The sequence below is a fragment of the Cryptomeria japonica genome, chromosome 5 (genome assembly GCF_030272615.1).
Source record: "Cryptomeria japonica chromosome 5, Sugi_1.0, whole genome shotgun sequence".
NCBI lineage: Eukaryota > Viridiplantae > Streptophyta > Pinopsida > Cupressales > Cupressaceae > Cryptomeria > Cryptomeria japonica.
In genome coordinates this window covers 246,511,984-246,537,722 of record NC_081409.1, presented here as the reverse complement: position 1 = coordinate 246,537,722, position 25,739 = coordinate 246,511,984, and the positions used below count along the sequence as shown (strand labels likewise).

The following is a 25,739-nucleotide window of genomic DNA, read 5'->3' as shown; positions in this document are numbered from 1 at the left end:
TCCAGTAGCTTGGCATTCCTCTCTACTAATTGTCGTTCCTATTTGCCAAGTTGGGTGGTCTTCTCAACCAATTGTCTATCCTTCTCTACTAGCCGGTTAACTCTTTCATCCACTACCTTCTCCAATGCAGTAACTCAAGTGTGTTCCTGGGCTAGTTGCTCTTCAGACTTTGGAATTTGATCTGCCAACTCCTTTTGAACATTCTTGGCCTAACAAAGGCCCCTCTCTCATGACTAGATGGCTTCCTCCATCAAAGCCACTTGCCTACAGTAGTGGAGGAAAAGATTTGAGAAACACAAATCCATGCCATAGAGCAGTCTCAACACTTGGCCATGTCAGCCTTCAACCGTTGGCCACAACGGATGCCAAGCATCCAACATCTCATGTGTCTCCCAGCACGGCCACCTTCGAGAAATGAAACACCTAAAAAACTCTCCTTGGAACTCCACCTGCATGAAGGCAAAAATTCGTTCAACCGCATATGCTACAAGTGGGTCATGGCCAATATCCAAGTCCCGAGCGATGTCCCCTACTGTATCCATGAATGTGGCCATTCCTTGCAAGTCTCGAATGTATCGTTGGATTGTGCCAACAGGATCATAGGGATTCGATCGGCCCATCAATAGAATAATCTCGTTCCAGTCATTGAATGACGACTCCAACTATCCTGTAGGTGTGTCTTTTGATTGGGTAGTCTCAGGAAGTGCCTATGGAACTGTAGTTGGAATAGGCTTTGTTGTTGGGAATGTTGTCTCCTATGCAAGTGTTGGCTCTGGAAGTGGTGGAACTAGCTGCTCACCCTGTCGAGTATACACTACCGGAGCAGTCACTGTCTCCTCCATCCCCACATTCTCCTACCTCCCAATAGTCTCTGAAAGTAAGCCCGGTGATTCTACGGGAAGAGCATCTAGTGGTACCCCCCATCATGTCTAACTAGTTATCAATGGCCTTTGGCTCTTTTACAAAAAGTGTACCCTCCGTTGGAAGTGTAGCCTCAACTGGAAGTGTAGGTGCGGTTACAGGTGTTTGGATGGCACTGATGGTTCCACAGTTGGTGGTGGTGAACTACCATCAATGGGACCACCGACAATGGTATAGTTGTTGAGGGTGGGGCGATCCCTGGTCAGACTATCGACAGTGGTAGGGGTAGTGCCGATATGGGAACTGCTAACAAGGGTGCTATTATCGTATCCTCAACAAGAATGGCCACGTCCACATCCTCCTCCAAGTATGCTTGTATTGCCACTAAAACTTCCTCTGTACTCTCGCTCGAAGAAGGAGACAACTCAATTGCCTCCCCCTTGCCACCGCTCTCTGAGTCTTCCCTCCGCTTCCTCTTCTTCCTGGCCGGTTGTGTTGGCTCCTTGGCAAACAACCGCACTCCCAAGTTGGCCTAGTAGAAAAAGATTGGCCACAAAGCATCAAGTTGGCCAACTGGTTGCAATCTACCCCACTTGTCAGGGGATACTTCAATATGAACCCCGTCAAGGAAGAGACTGGTCGCATGCTGAGTCATATAGAAAGCCTTATGCTTCAAGCACAAGAACCCTCTAATCCTCTTAGAGGGTACACTTGTCCACTTGTACACTTTACCAATGATTAGTCCCGTCATTAGATCGATCATCCAGACCACAATGCCGGATGTCGTAATCGCACCAGTGAGTTTGCTTTTAATCAAATCTAGCACACATCGCCATTCAATCGTGGCAATAAAATTCTTCTTGAGTTCCTGACTATTACCATTGCTCCATATGCTATCCCGTTCTTCCTTGATGATATCTACACGACACTCTCTTTAGGAGGGCATCCTTATGCTGCCATGTCATCTTTCCACTCGGCTTGGCAACAAAAGCTTCATTCAAGGGTATTCCAAAGACCCTCATAAAATCGATAGGCCAAAAGGATATAGTGATCTTGCAGCCCTTATATTGGATAATAGATTTGTGGGAATGCTTGTTGTATTGTACCACCATGGCTCTCAAATAGGGCTCAAACTCCCAAGCATTAAAGAAAGGTAGCTACACAGCCTTATCTACCTGCACGTGGGTAAATGCCATCTTCAACAAATGACTATCTTCAGTGTCTTGCCACTAGGTGCAACACTCATTGCACTCATGTTGTCGGTCGTATTGCTATCATCCCTTACTATCTGCCCCGATGCAATGCGGGGTCTAAATCTTTTTCCTTTGCTACTACTTGCCAATGCCGAAACTTGTATTGTTGGCAATGAATAATAACCCCTTAGAAATTCCTACAATTTATAATGCCTTCTATAACTGTTATGACAACTGCCCCACGGTCTTAGCCTAAAAATGAACTTACAATTTGAAATGCATATACTTAATGCAGGCCATACGATACTGAAGAATTGCAAAAGTTGTACTAAGGAATCAAAATTTGAAAGTGCAACAGCCTATCAAATGACGGCCATGATGATATCTAGGAACAACAATAACAGGGCATACCATACCAGACTAAGACAATTGAGTTGTGATGCATAGGAGACTTACCTACCAAAGTTATTTATGAGAAGTGAAAGTGAATCAATTGATTATTATTCCTATGGTGGGGTAGATATCAATGCCCTTGTAGCAGTGTTTTCTAAGAGTAATATTCTACATTGTAGCATAATGGTAATCAAATCACTTAGTGTCTGTTCAATTCTATGAATACTCAAGTATTCTTACACCAAAACATTAATGAAATGCACCTATTATTATCCCCTGTTGCAGAAAACTCTTCATTGAGAATGGTAGTTGTGTAGTCGTGTTTTTCTTGTATACTTATCCTATACAAGATAGTCAGCTTTGAGTGACTCTCATCTAATTGTTTTGGGTACTTGAGGAGTGTCTATCAGACCCAAGCTCTGATAACAGGACTCATATAGAGCTTGGTCCACAGGAAAGTTCCAATTAATGGAGGAACTGGTCCAATATAGATCAGTTGAAACAACTAAAATTAGTTGTATGGCTCTTAAACCAAGCAAACACTCGCACTTGTCCTTCAAAAGATGAAGATCAAGACTCAAACATTAAGAAAGAATGATACAAAAAAGAGAAAAAGAATTGAAGGAGATTAATGGCAACTTTGAGGAGCCCGGCCACCCAGAGAACCCCTTGGTATTCCTAAGAAACTTTTTTTTAAAAATGAAGCATGAGGCAGATTCCATGGCTGTCCAATTCGTCCGGTAGACTTGTTGGCCATTGGATTTAAGGATGCATCTTTTGTTACAACTTTGATTTACACGTGGGGAAAATCATATATTTGAAGCACCAAATAACTCTATGAAAACTGCTTTTCAGCAGTGTAAGCATAAATGATGAAGACAACAGCCCACATCAATTTTATCATTCTATAAGTTGGTTTTCAGTGGTGATTCATCCTTGATCAGAACATAGGCAACTTTAAATCCATGTTTAAGAACTGTGCATCGGAATATCTAGATGGATAAGGGATTAGAACTGGAGGAAAGTCATCATGTAGCAGTGATGTTATCACCGCATGGAATTACTAAGGAAACTGGACTCATTTGTGGCACAATAGACCATCAAGCAAGACTACCAGTAGCGATCATACTCCTATTAGAGTTTTAATAAAGATCAAAACACCATCTTTGCCAATGAGGCTTTTAAATAACCACAACAAGAACTTATCTTGATTAATGCATATCCTTTATTCTTTAGTAATATTGCATTCATTCAACAAATTTAATGTATAACAAACCATGGATGATGCTTGTTTCTTTGAGGTTCAAAAGGGTGCAGTTACAAGTATGTCAAAGCAAAAACAAGGATCAAAACAAAGTTTCCCTTTATAGAATGTGCAAGTTCCACGAAGACTGATCTTGAAATGACTAAACACGATCTCTTTTGCAAAGATTATTGGCATCAAGAGATGAGACAAAGGACAGCTGCTCAACATACAGGTCCTTAGCATAGCAGATTCCATTTATACCCAAGCAATCAATTAGGATACTTCATAAAATTTGACTATTATCATTTCAATTATTCTTATTTTTCTTGATTAATATGTGTTGCTTGAAGAAAGTGGCAGACTGTTCGCATAATGTATACCGTTTCATTGCTAACTATCATTGTGATATAGGACAGTTGCTATTGTTTTGTATTTTATGAACAACATTCTAGAAAATTGAAATTGGAAATATTCCATGCATAATAAAAATTAAAATAGATTGAGGATCGTGAGAGAAATAGCGGAAGGAAAATATGAATGCTGAGTTGTTTACAATAAAGAATATAAGTAGCACTCCCACAAATACCAACGGGAACCATTGGGACAGAATGAGGGAAAAAGGATATGCAATGAGTGGAGAGAAAGAATGTAAAGGTTCAAGGATTCTGAGATCAGAGAGGATATGAAAATTCACCGAACACAAGTGCCAACACAGTCAAGGGAATGGAAAATTCCAGGAAGACAGAAGTTGTTTGCATTGAAAGAAGGACAAGATATATGCAATAGGTTGGTAGGATGGATGTGACAGGTTGAGGATTATAAGATTATAAGAACAAAGAGGATATGCAAATTGACCAAATACAAGTACTGGTAAACTCAAGGGATAGAAAAACTTTATAAGAGCAGAAGCTGTTTGCATTGAAAAAGGGGACAAGAGATGTGCAATAAGTGGGGAGGATGGATGTAAAGGGTTGAGGAGGATTATGAGAACAATGAGGATATGTGAATCGATCAAATAAAAGTACTGGCAAACTCAAGGGAAAGAAAAATTCCAGAAGGGCAGAAGTTGCTTGCATTGGAAAAAAAAACATGATCAAAGGAACGAGAAGGTAGGAACAGGAAGTCACAATGTAGAAAGAAAACATAGGTACAGAAAATGATGAACCAGTGTAAAGTGACACTAAATTTTATACTCTAATGCCAATTGGCACAGACCCTGTAGAGAAAATTATTATTTATATTTGAAATCAGGGTGATAGATTAACTATTAATGGCAATTTAAGATAGCTAATTGCATTATCTATTGATAATAGTCAGACATGTTACTTATATCAATTATCATTATATATTTAGGTTCATAACTAGAATTTTGTAAGAGAGAGGATTTAGATTAGATTCCCAGTTTTTTGTAAACTAATTTTGTCTACAGCAGATCATGTTCCCTTAAAATATTAGTTTTGCATTTGAGCCATGGTAGATGAGACTTAAGAGTGTTAAATATTGTCAGTATAGTTGGTTTAACTCGTAATTGTTGTGACGTATTCACACACATTCACACATCGCCCCATTGCAAATTGGGACCCCTGCTTTTTGCTTTCTAGGGTTTGTTTTCTAGGTCTTTTAGGGTTTGTCTGTTAGCCTTTGCATTTTGAGTGTCGCCAGGGGATCAATAGGATGGTAGGCTTTGCTTGAGCCAGGGGAGTCAACAGGTGCCCCAAAATTAGGGTTTCTTTGAGAGTCTTCCTTAGGGCCTAGTTTTGCTCTCGTTGCTAATTGTGTCTTGCTCTGTGAGTGGGTATCATTCTTGAAGGTCCGAGCTAGGTCGAGTTGGTGAGTGATGAAGTCTGAAATGTCATCCTGATCTTCAAATACCCTAAAATTTGACTAAGTCTGGAATGTCCTGATCCTGAAATTTGGCTAAGTCTGGAATGTCCTGATCCTGAAATTTGACTAAGTCTGGAAAACTGAAGAATCCTCCAAAAACTAGATTTTGCAATATAACTCCTGGAGGTCCGAAACCACTCTCAAACATCTTGAAAGTATATACGGAATATAACTTAAAGTATAAGCTTATACTTAAATGTTATACTCCATAAAATGATCCTGACGAAGAGTTCAAAAGGTCAAATTTCACTCCTGACCCTTCCAAAGGGTCCAAAGAGAATTTCGCTCCTGACCCTTCCAAAGGGTCCAGAGCGAAATTCTCCATAGGACATTCTACTTTGACCAAAACCTAGAACTAACGCATTCCCAGGCTTGAATGAAGGTAAAAACGCTTGTTTGAATGAAGAAATGTGAAAATGAAGTCAAGGATCCAACCCAAAAAGTGATTTTCGCTCTTGACCCTTCCAAAGGGTCCAAAGCGAAAATCTTCCCAAAGCACAGTTCATCTTAAGTTTGGCTAATTTGTGATTTGCAGGGTACCTTGGAAGGAAGCTTGGACATTCTTATTGCCTTTGAAAGGTTGGAAAGCATTGAAAATGAAGGATTTTGGACCAAAAAGGGAAATTTCGCTCCTGACCCTTCCAAAGGGTCCAGAGCGAAATTCCTAAAAGCTCTTAATTTTGCAGTAAAGGAAATCAAGTTTTGATTTGTTATGGCATGGATGGAAGGAAAATGACTTACTTTTGCCTCTTGAGGTCGTTTTGGAAAGTGGAAATGAAAGATTTAGCCCAAGAAGGGATTTTCGCTCCTGACCCTTCCAAAGGGTCCAGAGCGAAAATCTCTCTAAGACACATTTCTTGCCTTATTTGGCCAAAATTTGATGTCCAAGGCATGATGAGATGAAGTATGAACATGTTGAAATCCTTGGAGATGATTAGAAGATTGTGGAAATGAAGAATTCTAGCCAGGAAAGGACATTTCGCTCCTGACCCTTCCAAAGGGTCCAGGGCGAAATTCCTTATAAACCTACCTTTTGACCTTTCTTGGGCATGAAATCTTATTCCTAGGGTGATGAAGGACGAAATCCTACCTTGCAAAGAAGTTTCAAGTTTAGGAAAAGATGATTTTGGGTCAAAAATGAAAATTTCGCTCCTGACCCTTCCAAAGGGTCCAGGGCGAAATCCTTTGAAACTGCTATTTTTCACCTTGTTGGGGCTAGGCGAGGAGCCAATTGTGAGGTAATGTTGAAAGGAGGTCTAAGTGAGCCAGGAATGCAAAATTCGCTCCTGACCCTTCCAGAGGGTCCAAAGCGAAATTCTTATAGGGTCTGTTCCTGGAGAAAATCTTGGGCAAGTTTCATGTTGATATCTTTTGTTGATGATTTAAGGTGTGAAATACTATGTTGAAATGAATTTATTATGTCCTTAATCATCTTTTGATTTGTTTTTGCAGATGAGAGAAGATCAAGCCAAGACAAGGACGACCTTCTCCAGCAAAGCATCATCAAGGATGGCCTTCTCCGGTCCAGCATCATCAGGGACGACCTCTTCCAGTCCAGCATTCGAAGGAAAGGTACACCATCCATCCTGCACATCGAAGACAAAGGAAGTTAAAGCAAGGGTTCGTTGAAGAAGCAGACAGTTTCAGAAGAGTTAATTAAAGCTAGCTTCTCAACAACATCAAATTGAATATCTATCAAGTTACAAGTGTCAGACAAGGTGGCATCCCAGTCATCACTCCTCTAGTCAGATTGGTCCACCTCAGCATGTCCAGATTCAATGTACCTGACTCATGGGAGATGGCACAAACTTCGATATACATACCCCGGCTATCCATTGGTTGAATATTCCAGAGAAGACATGTGTCCAAATAATGCAATTATTTCATTGGTCAGAATTAAGTTTGTTGTAACAAACCCTAATTAGGGTTTTCATTGTAAAATCTCGGCCATTGATCTCAAATTGATCTAAGCCATTGAATTGTATTGTGGGCACTGTATAAGCCCTGGCTCTTCATTTGTAAAGGCTAAGAGTTAGTGAATAGGGAGTCGATAGCTAATAGTTAGTCAATAGTTAGAAATAGTGGATAGTCAGTTGATAGAATAGCACTTAGAGTAGAATAGAGAGAGAAGGCAAAGATTGTTGCCAAGATGTTGTAAAAGACTTGTAAAACTTCATTGAAGAAATGGTGAAATCTATGGGTCGATTCAACAATTTGCATGGTCTCTATACTTCTCAAATTTGATTTCATGTTATTAGATGAGTGGAAGAAATGTGTTTGATTGATGGTGAAATTCGTATGTCCATACTACTAGCAATTTGTTGATTGCAGACTTGCCTTGTGTAGTCAATTGGAATCATTCAACTTAAGCTCAACTTCAATTGTCGCTTCTTCATTGATATGCATCAGCCTGATGGTGTCTATGCCTGTAGCGATGATCTGAACATCATAAAGCTTTCCTCTGAAGATCGCACTAACCTTGTGGAGATGGTCCTGGGATGTCAAGACAAGACTTAGTTAGAATTTGATCAAAGATCAATCATTGCTCCTACATTCTTAGTGTCATAATTAGATCCTTTCCTCGACCTTGTCCTTTTTCTTTTTTTTCAAATCTAAGCCAGTAAAATCTTGTGATTCCAGCAAATCAGACGTTTAGGTCATCAAGTGTAAGTCCCCTTGTGATTCCAGCAAAATCACATCATACCACAGAGAGCTTATCCGCACGTAGAGATCCTACATACAAAGAACCTTGAAGTCATCCCGATTGATCCTTTTCGCGATATCTTTAGCATTCGGAGACTTTATTCAAGAGAGGATAAGGTACCCTTTAGGTATTTTATCATGTGTTCGCATGTGCATAAAAAACACATCAACAGTAATGTAATTCACATTGGCTTTTGTCTCTTGATAGTCAGCCTAGTTCTTCTGTTATAGTGGTTAACAAAGGCTCTTAGGTTTACTGCAAATGGTACAATCTGTTTGGACCATGATATTTTCTGTTCATTAATGAAACTTTGTGTGAATCCCTGTTATGCTACAGGCAAAAAACAAAAGATACACATGCAAACATTATATATTATTAGACAATACAGCAGGGATGTATTTTTAGTGGAAAGGATTTTGGTCAAATTCTGATAGAGACTGTGACTTGGTAAAGTTAAGCAAGCATATTTATTGGATGCATTGCGACCTGCCTTGGCACCCATATCTTCTCAATAAAGTTTCCTTCTCCTAAATTTACCAACCAAACTGAACTTTTATTGATACTAAAGTTGTCCATTATTCCAGTCTTAAACAATTAGACTTTTCATCTAACTTTTGTTTTTCCAGTCTTTATGCAAACTAATTTTTATATGCAACGAACATAATCTGAATTCAGATTCAGAGTTCTAAGATGCAAGAATCCAGAGACAGGGCTTATAACACTTATAACAACTTTACAGTTGGGCCCATTGCATTCTATGTAATTACTGATATTTTATTTTTTGTCGTGAAATATTCTTGTTATGTGGATTTGATAGTAGTAATGCAAGCCTGAAAAATTTACAGATCTACCATATTGATGATGAAATTAGTGAATTCCTAACAATATGCAGAGCAGAAACTCTGACCAAACCTTTATGAGAGCTTACACGACAATAATCTACTTTTCACCAGTCAGACTTAAAAATTTGACATTTCCACTTAGTCCAAAATGAATTGTAATCACTAAGCATTGCAGAAGCTAGCAAAACCCCAGCCTAAGAGACCCTCCATTTCTTTCATCTAATGGTCATTTTTTCAAATCTGGTCAGACATCAGCTTAAATACTAACCCACACTTTTGAGGTCACCTGAGTTCAAAGCTCAGCTGCAGATAAATTCTCCAGCAGGATTTATCATAATCATCACAAGCAAGGTGATTGTGATGATGTGGAGGTTTCACCTATTCACAAGAGGAAGTAATCCAGCTTTATATACAGTAAAATCCCAAATGTCTAACCTCTACATAGCCATTATTGATTGGATTTGGCTCAAAGATGGGTGTTGTCTAAATCAAATGTGAGAACACAATGCCTGTGACATGTAATATTCCTTCCAAGTACTTTCTTTCAACATTTTAACAAGATGGCCCTTTTAACTTATTCTTCCCAAACATTCCAAAAGCAACAGTGCCAACCCACAATTAAGAATCACCCGAATTTTTATGCATCTAAGTTTGCTAATCAAGGATCCACAGAATTATATTTTAACCAAAACATATTTTGTAGAGAAAAACTAATTTTAAGAATCCAGCTTGTCTTATTCCAAAGAGTTATGTTGTACTGGTGATGAATTGCATTCATAATGCTACGTGGCCCAGGTTCAAATCCCGCTAGCTACAATAAGGCAGCCCATAGTCTCCTCAGCATGTGGCAAGGCTGTGATGTAGTATGGAATACATTCCAGCATGGCCCAAGTTCACAAATCTCAAGAATGTCATTGGTCCAAGATAAGACGGCCCATAACCTCAACCAAGGTTAACGAGCTAAAAAGACAATCCAATACTCTCAATAGTCAATATCCACTAACTTGAGTCTGTTAGGCTGTGGTCTAAGATTCTAACAGTAAGATGGAGTAGTTATTGCAATCATAACCCAGGTTCAAGCCCAGAAGCCCTGTCCACATTTATTGATCTCTGCATTAATGGACTTGTGTTATGAGTCCTGTTGTACAGGGAAAATTATATAGTGTTATGGAAAGGCAACCTGTCCAAGATGGTCTAACCATAGAAATAACAATAATCGTTGTTCTGAGGAAATGGAATTGACCAATCTTTTGCAAGTAATAGACCATTTGGTCTCATGGACATAATTAAATCAGTTCATTTCATTTGCAACCCAACGGTCAATGGATATTAGTGCCAAATTGAAGGCAATAGCAAGAGCGTGACATGGTTCAAATCTCCCTTACTGAAATAAAATAATCCATTGCTTCAGAGACATGTCGAGATTGTGGTGTACCAGCATGACCTAGGTTCGAATCCCACTCATTAATATAGGGAAGTCCACGGCACCAGCAGACATCTGACGACGCTGCAGTATACTGATTATATGGTACATTGGAACATGTGGCAAGGTAGTGGTGTTCAGGCATGACCCGGGTTCAAATCTCCCTCACTTAAATAAGGCAGTTTCTAACTCCAACAGACGTGACAATATTGATATTGTAGAGCAATGATTACAAGCTACAATTGTAACATGTGGCGAGGATATTGTGTAATGATTGGAGGGTACATTTAAAAATGGCATGTATTTACAGTCTTAGGTTGCCCGTAACCCCACCCAAAATTTCCCAGCCAAAAAATACAAAGAGAATTCAATTACAGATGAATTAGGTAGTTCTAGAATTAGAAATTTTGCGGTGAAAACAAATATCCAATTGCACATGAATTGTGGGTTAAAAATAAATCAATAACGGAGATTTTGCTATAAAAGACTGATCAGACCAGAAAACAGAACGCACGCATACCCAAACTAAAATCCAGAATCATAACTCCACAGTTTTGACAGAATTTTATTTACATTGTAATTTAGAAATTAATTAGCTTAAAAACAAACCAAGAAAGGAAAGAGTATTAGTTGTACCGCGTGTTCAATGCAGGGATAACCCGATGGTAGAATCAAGTGGGAACACAGACCCACGCCATCATCTTTAACAAGTGCCTGAACCCAACTCAGTCTCCGAATCAGACAAACACATATAAACAGGGCTGAATATTTTTTCGCCCATTTCTCCATTTTTAGGCCCCTGCAATTTTGATTGAACCGCGGGGCCTCCGTTCTTAAGTACAAATAGATTCTAGTCAGACCATGTTTGTGAGATAAGCTTAATTTTTTATTTAACAGATAACAAAATCAACACAAAAAATTAGTGTGAAATATGTAATACAGGTACAGAAGGGGATGACCTGCAGATGTTACAGTTGCATTGAACTAAATTCGTTCCAAATCTACGTTGAAAGACAAGGGTCATAAAAAAATTTATAGACGTTACCTCGGTAGGCGGACAACTGGGCGAAAATGTTGCTTTTTTATCTGCAGATGGATAATACGGTTGGGTTAGGTTAGGGTCCCACTTCACGGACGGGAGGAAAAATGATAGAATAAAAATTTTAAATTTCATCTTGGATCTTGGCGTGCAATGGATATGTGGAAGAAGTATGGAAGGTCAATTTAGAAAAAAATTGGTCTATTTTTTGCATGATAGCTTTAAATAAACTATGCATCACCTATCTAGATCCAAACATAAAGGAAATAAAACGTTTGAATTAGAAAGATAATCAGACTCCATTACCAAAAAGTTCATGTTATGTTTGCAATAAAGAGAGATGGACAGAGAGTCGGGAGGGAAAGATATAGAGATATATAGAAAACATGGAGCTGGAGAAGGAGAGAGATATGTAAAGGAAATGGAGAGATAAAGAGAGGGGAGAGGGATAGATAGAGATGGAAGACATAAATATATAAAGAATGAGAGGGAGATAATGATATAAGGAGATATTGAAAAATAAAGATAAAGATAAAGACAAAGACAGGAATACACATCAAACAAGAAAATCTAAGTGAAGATCATTACTAGAATAAATACGGTACTCAAATACCAAACATGCAAATCTAAAATCATAGATCATCAAAAGAAAATGAAACAACTTGGGTGCATGAATGTAGAATATTTGGCAAGTCATGCTTGCGAAATTTTGAATTTGAGATGGGCATCACTAGTGATTGGGAAAAGAAATTGACAAAATGTATCCCAAGTCAAAGATATCACAAATCATCATGATACTAAGTTTTACCTAAGTATCACTGTGAACAATGATACTTAATTTTGTGAGATTTTGCCAAGATCAAAAGCTCGATGAAAAGTACAATAGAGACAAAATATAGGACAAGAATAAATTGTATTCTCATCAATAGAAAATGATCAATAAATCAATTACATACAATGTAGATAAGCTTGCTTATATAGGCAAGGCTAGGGATATGTGAGCACACAAACATGACATGTGGCTCAATAAGAAACAGGGGTCGGTAGGAAATAGGTGTGGGTAGGTAGGAGAAATAATATAATAGTCCACATGAGGTGGATCACCCACTGAATGTGGAGTGTAACAACAAGATCAACACCATAAAAGGTGGAATTTCTCCTACACACACTATCCCAATGTGACACAAACACCCAAGTGTCTCATACCCAAACTACTATGAAATGCATTTCCTAAGTAAACTTAAGTAAAGTGTAATAATATTCATGATGAATAATTATTTACACCAACACCCCCTCTTAAGTGCAACTTAGGGGAATGCACTTAAGTCTACAATGCAACTAAGCAATGCAAGACGAGTCCCAGCTACTAGGCCATGTTAGGTACCCATGAACAAATGCAAATGCATGCAAACCAATGCAATGAAATCTCTCGCAAAGTGGGGAAAGAGAGAAAAACCCAATGGGAAAAAACCCTCCCCCAAAAGAGAGATGAAAAACATACAAGAGAACTCTCATAGAAGAATGTGAAGGATAAAACCCCATGTGAGGAAAAAGTCTCCCCCATATGAGAGAAGAAGAGAAGCTAGGAAGCCCCCCCTCAATGTGGAATCTGCACCAATGATAGAGGCTCGATGTATGAAGAAACTGCTCCACGAACGTCGAACAACATTCCTCCCCTTAGGGAGAAACAAAACCAAAGGTGTATCCATGAAGTCTCCCCAATCATGAAGGGAAGATGTATGAAAAAAACTCATGATGAAAGGAATCTATAAAAACTGCTCAAGTGTCCCCATGTCAATGCTGAAAGATACCCCCTCCAAAGGTGGTAAACTGTGCCACACTGCTGAAAAAGGCACTCCAAGATCTAGTGGAGATGGATGTAGAACATGTCCCAAAGACTCACATGTCTCCTCAAAAAATAAAGAGACCTCCTCCAACTGTTGTACATAAGTATCCACAATCATGTCAACCTCGAAAGATTGATCATGTAGAGAATGAACAAGAGGGTCAGGTGTTCCCTCGCAACAATCGAAGAAGGATCATCTTCATCAAAGAGAAGATGAATGTCATCAATGATGTCTCCCAAATTTGCAATGTAGGGTTCCACAAACAAACCTGCAATGTCTGTCAAGTAATCATCCCATGAATCTGAAGCTGGAAGACAATGAATATCCTGTTGCACTGAATCACATGAAGGGAAAACTATCGCACTATCTGCATCATCAGGTGCAATAGGTGATGTGATATCAATATGAGGAGATGAAATACAAGGCTCAAGAATGGGGTCACTTGTGAGAATCCCCATGTTCAAGTGTCCAAAGTTCTCCTCAAAATTTGAACCATCACAAAAAGTGTGATCATCATGTGTGTAATCATCAAACGTGAAATCATCATCATCAACAAAATCTGAAAAGGAGTATAACCGAGATGTATGATCAACCACCCCAGTCGCAATGATAACTCTAGTCTTTGAGTCTCTAATGAAAACTGAGTCAAGTGTGAACTCCACAACTCTCTTAGTTGCGGCATGTGTGATTTGATAGATAGAAAGGAGATTGTTTGTCAAGTGGGGTACACACAACACATCATTGAAGGAGTTATCTCTAATGTCAATAGATCCTTTCCCAATCACATCCATGTATGTATGATTTCCCATCAAAATCTGCGGCATGGTGCAAGGCTCAAATGTAGAGAACATAGACTGCAAAGATGCCATATGATGAGAAGCCCCTGAATCTAGAAGCCATCTCTCTGAATCATGACTAATAGTAGCACATAGAGCTTTTCCTTTTCTTGTTCCAAAAGAGTGAGTCTTCCCACTTGTAGAAGCCATGAATGCTTGCCCTTTTCCTTTTGAATGTGAGGAAGTGGAAGTTGATGAATCATCCTTCTTGTAGACTTTAGGCAAATCAATGTTATGCTTTTTGAGGATATGTGTGAGCTCCTCAATCTTCTTAGAATGGCAACGATGCTCCTCATGACCAACCTTTTTACAATAGGCACAAGTAGGTCTCTCCCTCTTTGGTGAATTATCCCTCTTGGAAGAGGATGAATCTCCTTGTTGTGGAGAAGATGGTGCTTTGTCCTTAGGCTTTGATTGCCATTTCTTCTTGTTTGAGTTGTCCTTTCCTTGATTTCCTTTGTTCCCTTAATTTTCCACTAATGCTTGAGACTTAGAAGCCTTAAGAATGCCCATGCTTATCAACTTAGTTTGTTCCATCATCAACATTTCATTGAAATCATCAAAAGTAGGCATTGTGTAGCTTGAACCCATTGTCATCCTATGGGTTTGGAAACTAGAAACAAATGTTGCATATTCTTGTGGAAGCTTGCCTATCAAGTTGAATATCAATTGAGTATCCTTCTTATCAATGCCACAATCTTTAAGTTGTGCCCTCAACACATTTGCCTTAGTGACATAATCTTGTATAGTATCAAAGTTCTTAGGATCTAACATGGTGAGATCACTATCAATTTGATATCCCCTAATCTCATCAACTTGACCATACAAGTCTTGAAACTTTTTCCAAGCATCCTTGATTAGAGTACACTTCTCAATATGAAAAATGAGATCCTTTGATACATACTTTCTTAAGGTACCAATTGCCATGATATTTTTAGTAAGCCAATCCAAGTGACCAACTGGATCAACCTTAGGATCAGTGGGAGCAACAATAATTCCATCAATGTAATGAGTGAGTCATTTTTCCATAAGTTTACTCCATGCATCAATTTTCCAAGTAGCATAATTATGAGGAGTTAATAGAGGAAACTTAGAAGAACTCATAGCAGCAGAAAGGAAGGAACACAAGAGCACAAAAGCACAAGATACACCCCCCCAAATTCACTCAATCAAAGTACCCCCCCAAAAATGATGATTTTGGCACTTTATATGTAGTGCGTGTACAATAGGCCACTTGCAAACAATGGCAAGGTGGAATTTTGATTTTATTTTACAACTGCCCCAATAGGTTGAGAACTTCAAAGCAAAAGATCAGAAAGATAGATCTATGTAGTACAAATGTCAAATTGGCCAAATAAGACCATATGATGAAAGTACAATTTCTAACCACAATTGTTGCAAATTCATAGCATATTCTGAGAGTAGACAAAAAACAATGCACTTTCAAAAAAAATGGCACCTAAAAAGGAGTTCGTATGAGCCCGAACGGAGACCTGGAAGTTGCAGAAATGGGGATTGGACAGGTACAGTCACCAAAAACTGAGAATTCTGAAACATCTGTCCATCAAAATCAGGAAATAATTCCACCACATGAAAGTACACGAAATTCTAGCCCATTTAAAAAATAATTGCATCCAAAAAAGGAGCAAAAATGAGCAAGATATGGCCATTTGAAGTTGAACTGCAAAATCAAAAAGCTCAATGAGAGGGGCCTGCAAAAAAAAATTTTAAATGATGACGTCGGCGGACTTCGGGGTTAAATTTGATGGTCGTATGACCGTCGCCAAAACTTCACGGCTGACTCGGCGCTAACTTGGTGCGTTCTAATTGGCCAAAAAAGTTAACTGGGCTGATGACGAGTCCGAATGATGTGGCCATGGGCCAGTGGCCTCCTGCCACGTGGCGGGCGTGGATTTGTCGGGTTCCCTGCGGAGTCCGCGTGGTAGAGGAGTTGGAGGTAGTGGAGGGTCCACCGGAGGGCTGATGGTGGCAGGTGGGCCGCCAATGGGACGACGCAAAGGAGCGCCGACGGTGGAGGGGCTGACTGGAAGTAGCGCGGTGGGGGCAGCGGTGACGAGGCCGGAGGAGTGAGGCCTGCACGGGCGGCGGTGCGCGAAGAGGCTATGAGGTGGCAGTTGCGAGGGCCGCTAGGTAGCAGCAGCCGAGGGGGCTGCGAGGTGAGCTGCTCGGGCGATGGAAGCCGAAGTGACCGGCAGGGAGGCGGCCGGCGACAGAGGGCCCGGGTGGAGGCGTCAGAGGATAGCGCGGCGGGACAACTGCGACGGGGCAACCCGGGGGCAGCGCCGGGGGAGATGCGACTGGGGGAGCTGCACAGGGGCGCTGCAGAGGAGCGGCGCGATGGTGACACGTGGAGCTACAGCGGTGAAGCCGTCGGTGGCTTCAAAAACCAAATTTTTTGATTTTTTTTTTGAAAATTTTTTGAAATTAAAATTTCTTTTGGACGAATTTTTTATTTTTATTTTTTTTTCCAGAAAAAACTAAAAAAATTTTGAAATTCGTACAATAATAGTAAAATTGGCGAAAAAAAATTTCTCACCAAAATAGGCCGATTTTATAACCAAAATTCATGGAAACGGCCTTCTGGAAGCAATGGCGGGGTCGGATCTGGTCTAGGACGCCTCCAAAAGATGCTGCTCCTCATATCTGCCTCTTGACGTCGCAATAATGCCTCTTCAAGATGAACCAATGAAGCCCCAATGGCTCTGATACCATGTGAGATTTTGCCAAGATCAAGAGCTCAATGAAAAGTACAATAGAGACAAAATATAGGACAAGAATAAACTGTATTCTCATCAATAGAAACTGATCAATAAATCAATTACATACAATGTAGATAAGCCTGCTTATATAGGCAAGGCTAGGGATATGTGAGCACACAAACATAACATGTGGCTCAATAAGAAACAAGGGTAGGTAGGAAACAGGTGTGGGTAGGTAGGAGAAATAATATAATAGTCCACATGAGGTGGATCACCCACTGAATGTGGAGTGTAACAATAAGATCAACACCATAAAAGGTGGAATTTCTCCTAAACACGCTATCTCAATGTGGCACAAACACCCAAGTGTCTCATACCCAAACTACTATGAAATGCATTTCCTAAGTAAACTTAAGTAAAGTGTAATAATATCCACGATGAATAATTGTTTACACCAACAAATTTCATTTTATTACTGCAAAGAATGATATTGTATTTTAGTTAAGCATTAAGTTGACTGAGGAATAAAATCGAAAAATAATCCCCTAAGAAAAAAAATGTGTGTTATATACTGTTGAAGAATCATTGTATATAGATGAGGTATTGAAATTCTTCAAGCTATATTATTTGTACTCCAAACACATGCATGCCAATTCCATCAAGAATATAGCTTACTCAATTCAATACATAGTTGTAAGGAAGTTAAGTAGCGCCTACACTAACCTTGAGAGGAGGGTAATGCAAAAACTTTTACAGATCATTACAACAGTTACATAAACTTAACAAAAATAGACACAACAACATGCATAACACAACACAATGATTTATGTGGGAAAAACCCTTTCGGGAGAAAAACCCCACACTCCAAAAGTCGCTCAATATATTATTAAGAAATCAACAACATATTATAATATACTTGCAGAGCAAGCTCTTCACATGAGTACCACTAATCAAAGACTCAGAAGTTAACTCAATAGCCATAAGACTCTTACACATGACCTCTATCTCACGCACCTCATATATAGGACATGCAATACAAGAAACCATCAAACGGTATTACAAAACCATGGGCTAAAACCACCCAATAAAGTAGAGTCAACCTTATCTCCATTCTAGATGTCCTCCGACATGTCAAAACACACATCAACATGAGTTTCTCCCTTTTACAACTCATTTATGTGTGTTGCAATTTATATTTCCTATTTCAAGAGTCCAAACTTCTAGAGGCCATAACTTGTGAACCATGTGTCTGATTGACGACATGTTTGAAGCATCGAAAAGCTCGCGAAGTGCTCTATCACCTTGTAAATGGCTATGTCATTTACACCCACTTTTTAGGGCGTTTCGGAGCCTCTAAAGTCCTCAAAAATAATTTTAAACCTTTCATCGCACCCTCCAAAAATGAAAACTTTAATATCTTCAAAACTAGCTAATATGATCTTGCAACAAAAAATTTATCAGTATTCTTATCTAGCCAACCGAAAGCTTCAGGGAGAATTTCGCACCATTTCGCATTCAAAAGAAAACTTTACTATAAATAGTAACCTCATGTAAATGCAAGGTCGAGACACCATTTTCCCAACATTCTCCCACTTGTCGAACACCTTACAAGAGCAAAGGGAGTATCAACACAATAAATTAATTACTAGGGGCCAGAAGGCCCATAGACTCGAACACCGTCTGAACTTCTTTGTGTTCACAACCTTAGTTAAAGAATCTGTAACATTCATCAAAGTTTCTACCTTAACCAGCTTCATCCTACCATCTTCGAGCATATCTCTGACAAAATGATACTGAAAATCAATGTGTTTGGTATGGGCATGAAATGTCGGGTTCTTAGCTAGGCAAATTGCACTCTGACTATCACAAAAAACTGTCACTACACTTTGTTTTATTCCAATATCTGAACAAAGACTCTTAAGCCAAATGGCTTCTTCACAAGCATGAGTAGTTGCCATATAATCTACCTTTTGTAGTGGACAAAGTGATCACAGCCTGTCGCTTACTCATCCAACTAATTGCACCACCAAATAAAGTAAACAGATAAGCATTGGTGGATCTTCTGCTATCAATATCACATGCCCGGTTTGAATCCACATAACCATGTGTAGACACATAAATTTGTCCAGTTAATTAAATGAATATTTAGTATTTATTTGATTATTTAACCATCAGTCAACAGTTAATTAAATTAATATTTAATTAATTCATCTTAAACCTCTTCTTCTATTAACTAAATAAATTATTCAATTTATTCAAATTAATTCATTAAACCATACTCTAACAATCAATTAAATGAATAAAGCATATTTGTTTAATTTAACCCCTTTCCTCATTTAAATAAATAAATAAATATTTATTTAAATCTCTAAACTCCCACCACTCCCCCACTTGCATTCTCCTACAAATGCAAGTTGCACAATTTTAGTTGAAATAAATAAATTTTATTTTAATTAAAAATCCTATTTTCTCTCATCCACCAAACCCACTTGCATCCTAAACCCCCTCTAGATTCTTCTAATTCATTCCAAATTAGCCTAATCCTATCCCCTGATTATTGTCACATTCCAAAGCAAAGAGAAGTCACTTCTCAAAGCCTCCAAAGTCTTTGAAAAACATTAAAGGCTTTTATTCTTCAAGAAGTTAACCCCAAAAGTCTTCCAAACCATTTATGGTTCTTACATAACCATTAATGGTTAAACTCAATTCACCCACGTGGTTAGAGACTTTCCCTCTACCTCAACCCTCATTTAACTCATAGGTCTCTTCAAGCATTCATTGCTTTCACCATGGTTATCCCCACTAACTCTTGCACAATAGTTTATCCATTGCATAAAGGCTTTTTTTATTTAATAAAAGCTTTATTCACTAACTCAAGCCTAGCCAAACCCTCCCAAGGTAACCTTCATGTCATCTCAAGTATTTAATGTTTCTTCCCTCTCCTCTCAAGCCATCTCATGTTGAAATTTGTCATCATGGGATTGGGTTGAAAGCTCTCACATGGATCATAAACCCATCAATCCTGGCCCTTGTTGAGATTACTGAATCTCAACCATCCATTTCTCCATTTTTCCTATAAATAGAGCTCATTCCTTCTTCAAAAGGATCCCACAAATCTTGTAGGCATCAAACTTATAATTATTTTGAGAGAGCATTTAGGAGCATTTGCTTTGTTATTTTGCTAAAAAATTAACATAGACTAATTAGGTACTTTCTCATAATAGTTTATTTACACTTGCATAGTCATTTGTTCTCATTTTCATAATAATCTTGAATCTTTATAAGACATCCATAGATAGTGCAAAAAGTTGAGGGCTACACTCATGTGGAACTTGGAGAGGAGAGGAACAAGGGAGGAGCAACTATGAGCATTGTGGGAAGCATCTTAGGGGGTTTTCGTTGCTTCTTTCATTTTTGTATGCTTCTTCTTATATGCATTTTATCTCTCTTGATATGCATGTTAAGGATCATAGGGTCATTTGTATTTCGTTTTGATTGTCACTCGCATATTAAAGTTCGAACTTGTGTCATGTGCCTCCTTTTTAGTGTGCATCATTTGGTGAACCCGACGTGAATCGAACATGCAACCTTTTGATATTCCAAATCTAACTTTTTGTCATTTTCCTATCATTTCCACACACAGGTTGTGCTTTAGCGCTTTTGTCTCATGTTTTGGCACCATCGACAATAGAGTTATAACGCTTTAGTCTGCATTTTAGCGCTTTTGTTGTAGGTTTAGTGCTTTAGTCATCATTTTAGCGCTTTTGTTAATTTATTAGCGCCATTGTAATAATCTATTGCTTTTGCGCTCTCTGTTTGTTAGCCTGTTAATTCAGTTAAAATTGTTAAAGTAGCGATGTTGTTCATATTTTAGCGCTTTTGTGAGTTGTTTTTGCACTTTTGTAAAAACTTTGGCGTTGTTGTCCAAAGTAGCACTTTTGTAACAGAGAGCTCAAAATTGTAACAAAAAAAAAACTAAATTTAGGCTTGTGGAAGTGTAAGGAAGTTAAGTAGCGGAAACAACTTCCTACACTAACCTTGAGAGGAGGGTAATGCAAAACTTTTTCAGATCATTACAACAGTTATAGAAAATAGAAATAGATATAATAGCAATCATACCACAACACAGTGATTTACGTGGGGAAAACCCTTTCGGGAGAAAAACCCCACCCTCCAAAAGCAGCTCAATATTTTATTCAGCAATCAAAAACAGATTACAACATACTTGCAGAGCAAGCTCTTCGCAGGAGTACCACTAATCAGAGATTCAGAGGCAACTCAATAGCCATGAGACTCTTACACACAACCTCTATCTCACACACCTCATAAATAGGAGATACAATACAAGAAACCGTCAAACGGTATTACAAAACCATGGGCTAAAACCACCCAATAAGGTGTAGCCGACCTTATCTCCCTTCTAGATGCCCTATGACATGTTAAAGCACACATCAACATGTGTCGCTCCCCTTTACAGCTCATTTATGTATCCGATACAAATTATTTTTCCTATTTCAGGAGTATAAACTTCCGGAGGCCATAACTTGAGAACCGGGTGTTCGATTGACGAACCGTTTGAAGCGCCGGAAAGCTCGCGAAGTGCTCTATCACCTCATAACTCGTTTCGCCGGTTACGGCCACTTTTCAGGGCATTTAGGAGCCTCTAAAGTCCCCAAAATTAAGTTTAAATATTTTATTGCACCCCTCCAAGACGAAAACATTAATATCTTCAAAACTAGCTGTGACCTTGCAACGCAACTTTACCGGAATGCTTATCTAGCCAACTAGAAGCTTCAGGGAGAGTTTCGCACCATTTCGTGCTCAAATGAAAACTTACTATAAATAGTAACCTCGCATAAATGCAAGGTTGAGACACCATTTTTCCCAACAAATCTCCCACTTGTCGAACACCTTGCATGAGCGAAAGGGAATGTCAACACAATGAATCAATTGCTAGGGGCCATAAGGCCCATAGACTCCGAACACCATCTGAACTTCTCTGTGCTCACAGCCTTAGTTAAAGCATCTGCAACATTCATCAAAGTTTCCACCTTAACCAGCTTCACCCTACCATCTTCGACCATATCTCTAACAAAATGATACTGAACATCAATATGTTTGGTCCGGGCATGAAATGTCGGGTTCTTAGCTAGGCTAATTGCACTCTGACTGTCACAGTAAACTGTCATTGTACCTTGTTTTATTCCAATATCCGAACACAATCTCTTAAGCCAAATGGCCTCTTTACAAGCATGAGTAGCTGCCATATACTCTGCTTCAGTAGTGGATAGAGCAACCACAGCCTGTCGCTTACTCATCCAACTAATTGCACCACCAAACAAAGTAAACACATAAGCACTGGTGGATCTTCTGCTATCAATATCACCTGCCCAATCTAAATCCACATAACCATGGATATCAAGGGAAGTCATGTCTCCAACTGAATTACCATGATAACACAAAGAATACTCTGAAGTACCCTTCAAATATCTGAAGACTCTTTTGACTGCATCCCAATGAACTCTACCAGGATTAGACATATATCTAGAAAGTACTCCCACTGCTTGGGCAATGTCTGGTCTAGTACAAACCATAGCATACATCAAGCTTCCAACCGCACTCTAGTAAGGCACTCTGCTCATGTCTTCCATCTCCAATGGGGATGTAGGACAATCTGAAACAGATAGTTTCGTTCCAACTGTAAAAGGAACACTCAATGGTCTACAATTCTGCATGTTGAACCTCTGTAACACTGAATTTACATACTTACTCTGGCCTAGCCATAGCTTTCTGTTCACCCTATCTCTTCTAATTTCCATCCCAAGAATGTGCTTTGCTGCACCAAGATCTTTCATTTCAAATTTAGCAGCGAGCTGAGACTTCAGTTCTGAAATCATACATTTCCCTTTACCAATGAATAACATATCATCAACATACAATGCAATGAATAAGAAATGATCACCATCAGATTTATAATAAACACAGTGATCTGATTTAGAACGTTCAAATCCCAAACTCAACACATATGTATCAAATTTCTGGTACCACATCCTAGGACTTTGTTTGAGGCCATACAAAGATTTCTTCAATTTACAGACCAAATTACTTTTGCCTTTCACCACATAGTGCTCCGGCTGTGTCATATAAATATCTTCCTCCAAATCACCATGAAGGAAAGCAGTTTTCACATCCATTTGCTCAACCTCTAAATCATAAGCAGTAGCAATAGAAAGCAAAAATCTAATGGACGTCATTTTTGCAATAGGAGAAAATATCTCACCGTAATCAACACCCTCAACCTGAGAGTAGCCTTTTGCAACCAACCTTGCTTTATACTTCTCAATGCTTCCATCTGAACCAATCTTTTTCTTAAACACCCATTTACAACCAACAGGTTTTCGTCCTTCAGGCAATGGTACAAGATCCCATGTATCATTCTTTTTCAAAGCTGTCATTTCTTCCTCCATAGCAATCTTCCAGGATTCTGCGTCATTCATACCTAATGCCTCTTCTACAGATTTCGGTTCATCCACACTAGTATTCAGAGCAAAAATACATCTCCAATCATCAGGTGAATACCTTTCAGGTGGTTGTCTATGTCTTGTAGACCTTCGAACAAGCTGAGTTGGAGGTTCTTCCTCCTCTTCTGAAGATTCAGAGCTAGACGAGCTCTCCTCAAATTCTTGCCTATCTAGGGGTCTCGATTCAATTCTTTCAGGTGTAGAAGGAAGTTGAATCACATCTTCTTTTTTAGTCTGTTCTGGCTGCAATGTAACAGAAGGAGACTTAATTTCTCTAAAAATAACACTTCTACTGTGAATTACCTTTTGTGCAACAGGGTCCCAAAGCTTGTATCCTTTCACACCATAACTATACCCGATGAAGATACATTTCACAGCCTTGTTCTCCAACTTTGTTCGCTTCTCCTTTGGCACATGTGCATATGCCTCGCAACCAAAAACTCTAAGATGTCTCAATGAAGGCTTGTGACCTGACCATGCTTCCATAGGCGTTTTATCAACAAGAGCTGATGTAGGAGACCTGTTAATCAGGTAGCAAGCAGTGGCAACAGCTTCAGCCCAAAACTTTTGTTCGAGACCAGCACCACTCAACATACTCCTAGCCTTCTCCATCAGTGTCCTGTTCATTCTTTCTGCAACTCCATTCTGTTGTGGAGAATACGGAGTTGTCTTCTGCCTGTTAATTCCATAGTCTTTACAAAATCTATCAAAATCATTAGAGCAAAACTCACCGCCATTATCAGTTCTCAAACATTTTATTTTCTTTCCAGTCTGCAACTCAACCATTTCTTTAAATTCTTTAAAACGACTAAAAACTTCAGATTTACTCTTTAGAAAATATACCCATGTCCTTCTACTAAAATCATCAATAAATGAAACATAATATGTGGATTTTCCAATCGAAGAGACATCTACTGGACCAAACACATCAGAATGGATAAGATCCAAAACACCACAAGTTTTCTAAGAACTTGAGTAAAACTGAACGCGGTTTTGTTTTCCATAAATGCAATGCTCACAGAAATCAAAGTCAAGGTTACAGTCATTCAAACCTTCAACAAGATTTTTATTTTTCAAGGTCCTTAGATCCTTTTCTCCAATGTGGCCAAGTCTCTGGTGCCATAACATAGTCTTCTCTGCAGGTAACTTTGCTTCAGACGAAAGAGCACCCTTAGGTACCCAAAAACCATTTCCATCTGCTGAAGGTGAAACCTTCAAATCTTCCAGTGAAGTATCCGCAGATTTGCTTTTTTCAGAAGTGCTATTACATTCAATAGTGTATGCTTCAAGTTTATACAAAGTGCCAAACCTGACACCTCTAGCAACTACCATAGCACCCTTAATCATCTTACATCCTGCTTCAGAAAAGACTACCTGCACACCCGCATCTATCAGTTTGCTCACAGATAACAGGTTTCTTTTTAATCCAGGGATATGCAGCACACCATTAATCCCTTTTATTCTACCATCAGAAAACCTGATTCTAACTTTACCTCGACCAACAATGTCTAGAGGTGAATCATCACCCAAGTACACCTTACCTCCATTAAATCCTTCATATTCAGAAAACCAATTACTATTGGAAGTCATATGAAAAGATGCACCTGAGTCAATTAGCCAGGCATCATTACCTGCATGAGTCGCCAAAGCCGCAATAAATGCATCGCCATCTTCCTTGTCGGACTCAGAATCAGAATCGAACTTTTTCTTTTTCTTCTTCTTCTTTTCTTCTTTGCAGTCCTTACGGATGTGACCCGGTTTACCGCAATTCCAGCAAATGACTTTGGACTTTCCAGGAGATTTCGATCTCCCTTTGGATTTGGACTTGCCGCTCTTCTCATTCTTCTTGCCTTTCTCTTTAGGTCTTCCACGAACGGTTAGGGCTTCCTTTGAACTGATGGATACCTTCCTTTGCATCTCTTCACCGAGTAGGGCACCCACCACGTCTTCAGATTTCAAAACAACAGAAGTACTACCGATAGCCATAATAAGAGAATCCCACGAATCAGGCAAAGAACAAAGCAAGATCTGACATTTCTCCTCCTCGTCCATCTTAACATCGACGGATACTAATTGAGCCACCAACATATTGAATGCTTCCAGGTGGTCTGCAATTCATCCGCCCTCCTCCATCTTCAAGGAATACAATTTCTTTATTAAGAAAATTTGATTTAATAAAGATTTCACTTGATACATCTCACCAAGCTTAGTCCATAGCTTCTTTGCAGAG

The 25,739-nt window shown here is 39.1% G+C and overlaps 1 protein-coding gene across 2 annotated transcripts in view; it reads right to left on the bottom strand.

The window, feature by feature from the left end:
- Positions 1-11,705, bottom strand: part of LOC131064419 (triacylglycerol lipase 1) — a 97,911-nt gene extending 86,206 nt beyond the window's left edge. The window contains exons 1-2 of one of the 2 annotated variants that reach the window (XM_059221386.1): positions 11,592-11,705; positions 11,183-11,378 (exon numbers count right to left, since the gene is read on the bottom strand). In XM_059221386.1, coding sequence (XP_059077369.1) covers positions 11,183-11,335 — 153 coding nt within the window. In that variant the 5' untranslated portion in view covers positions 11,336-11,378; positions 11,592-11,705. Of the gene's footprint in view, positions 1-11,182; positions 11,379-11,505 lie in introns of both variants that reach the window. The other variant, XM_059221385.1, reaches the window with a different exon arrangement.
- Positions 11,706-25,739: the final 14,034 nt, after the last annotated feature.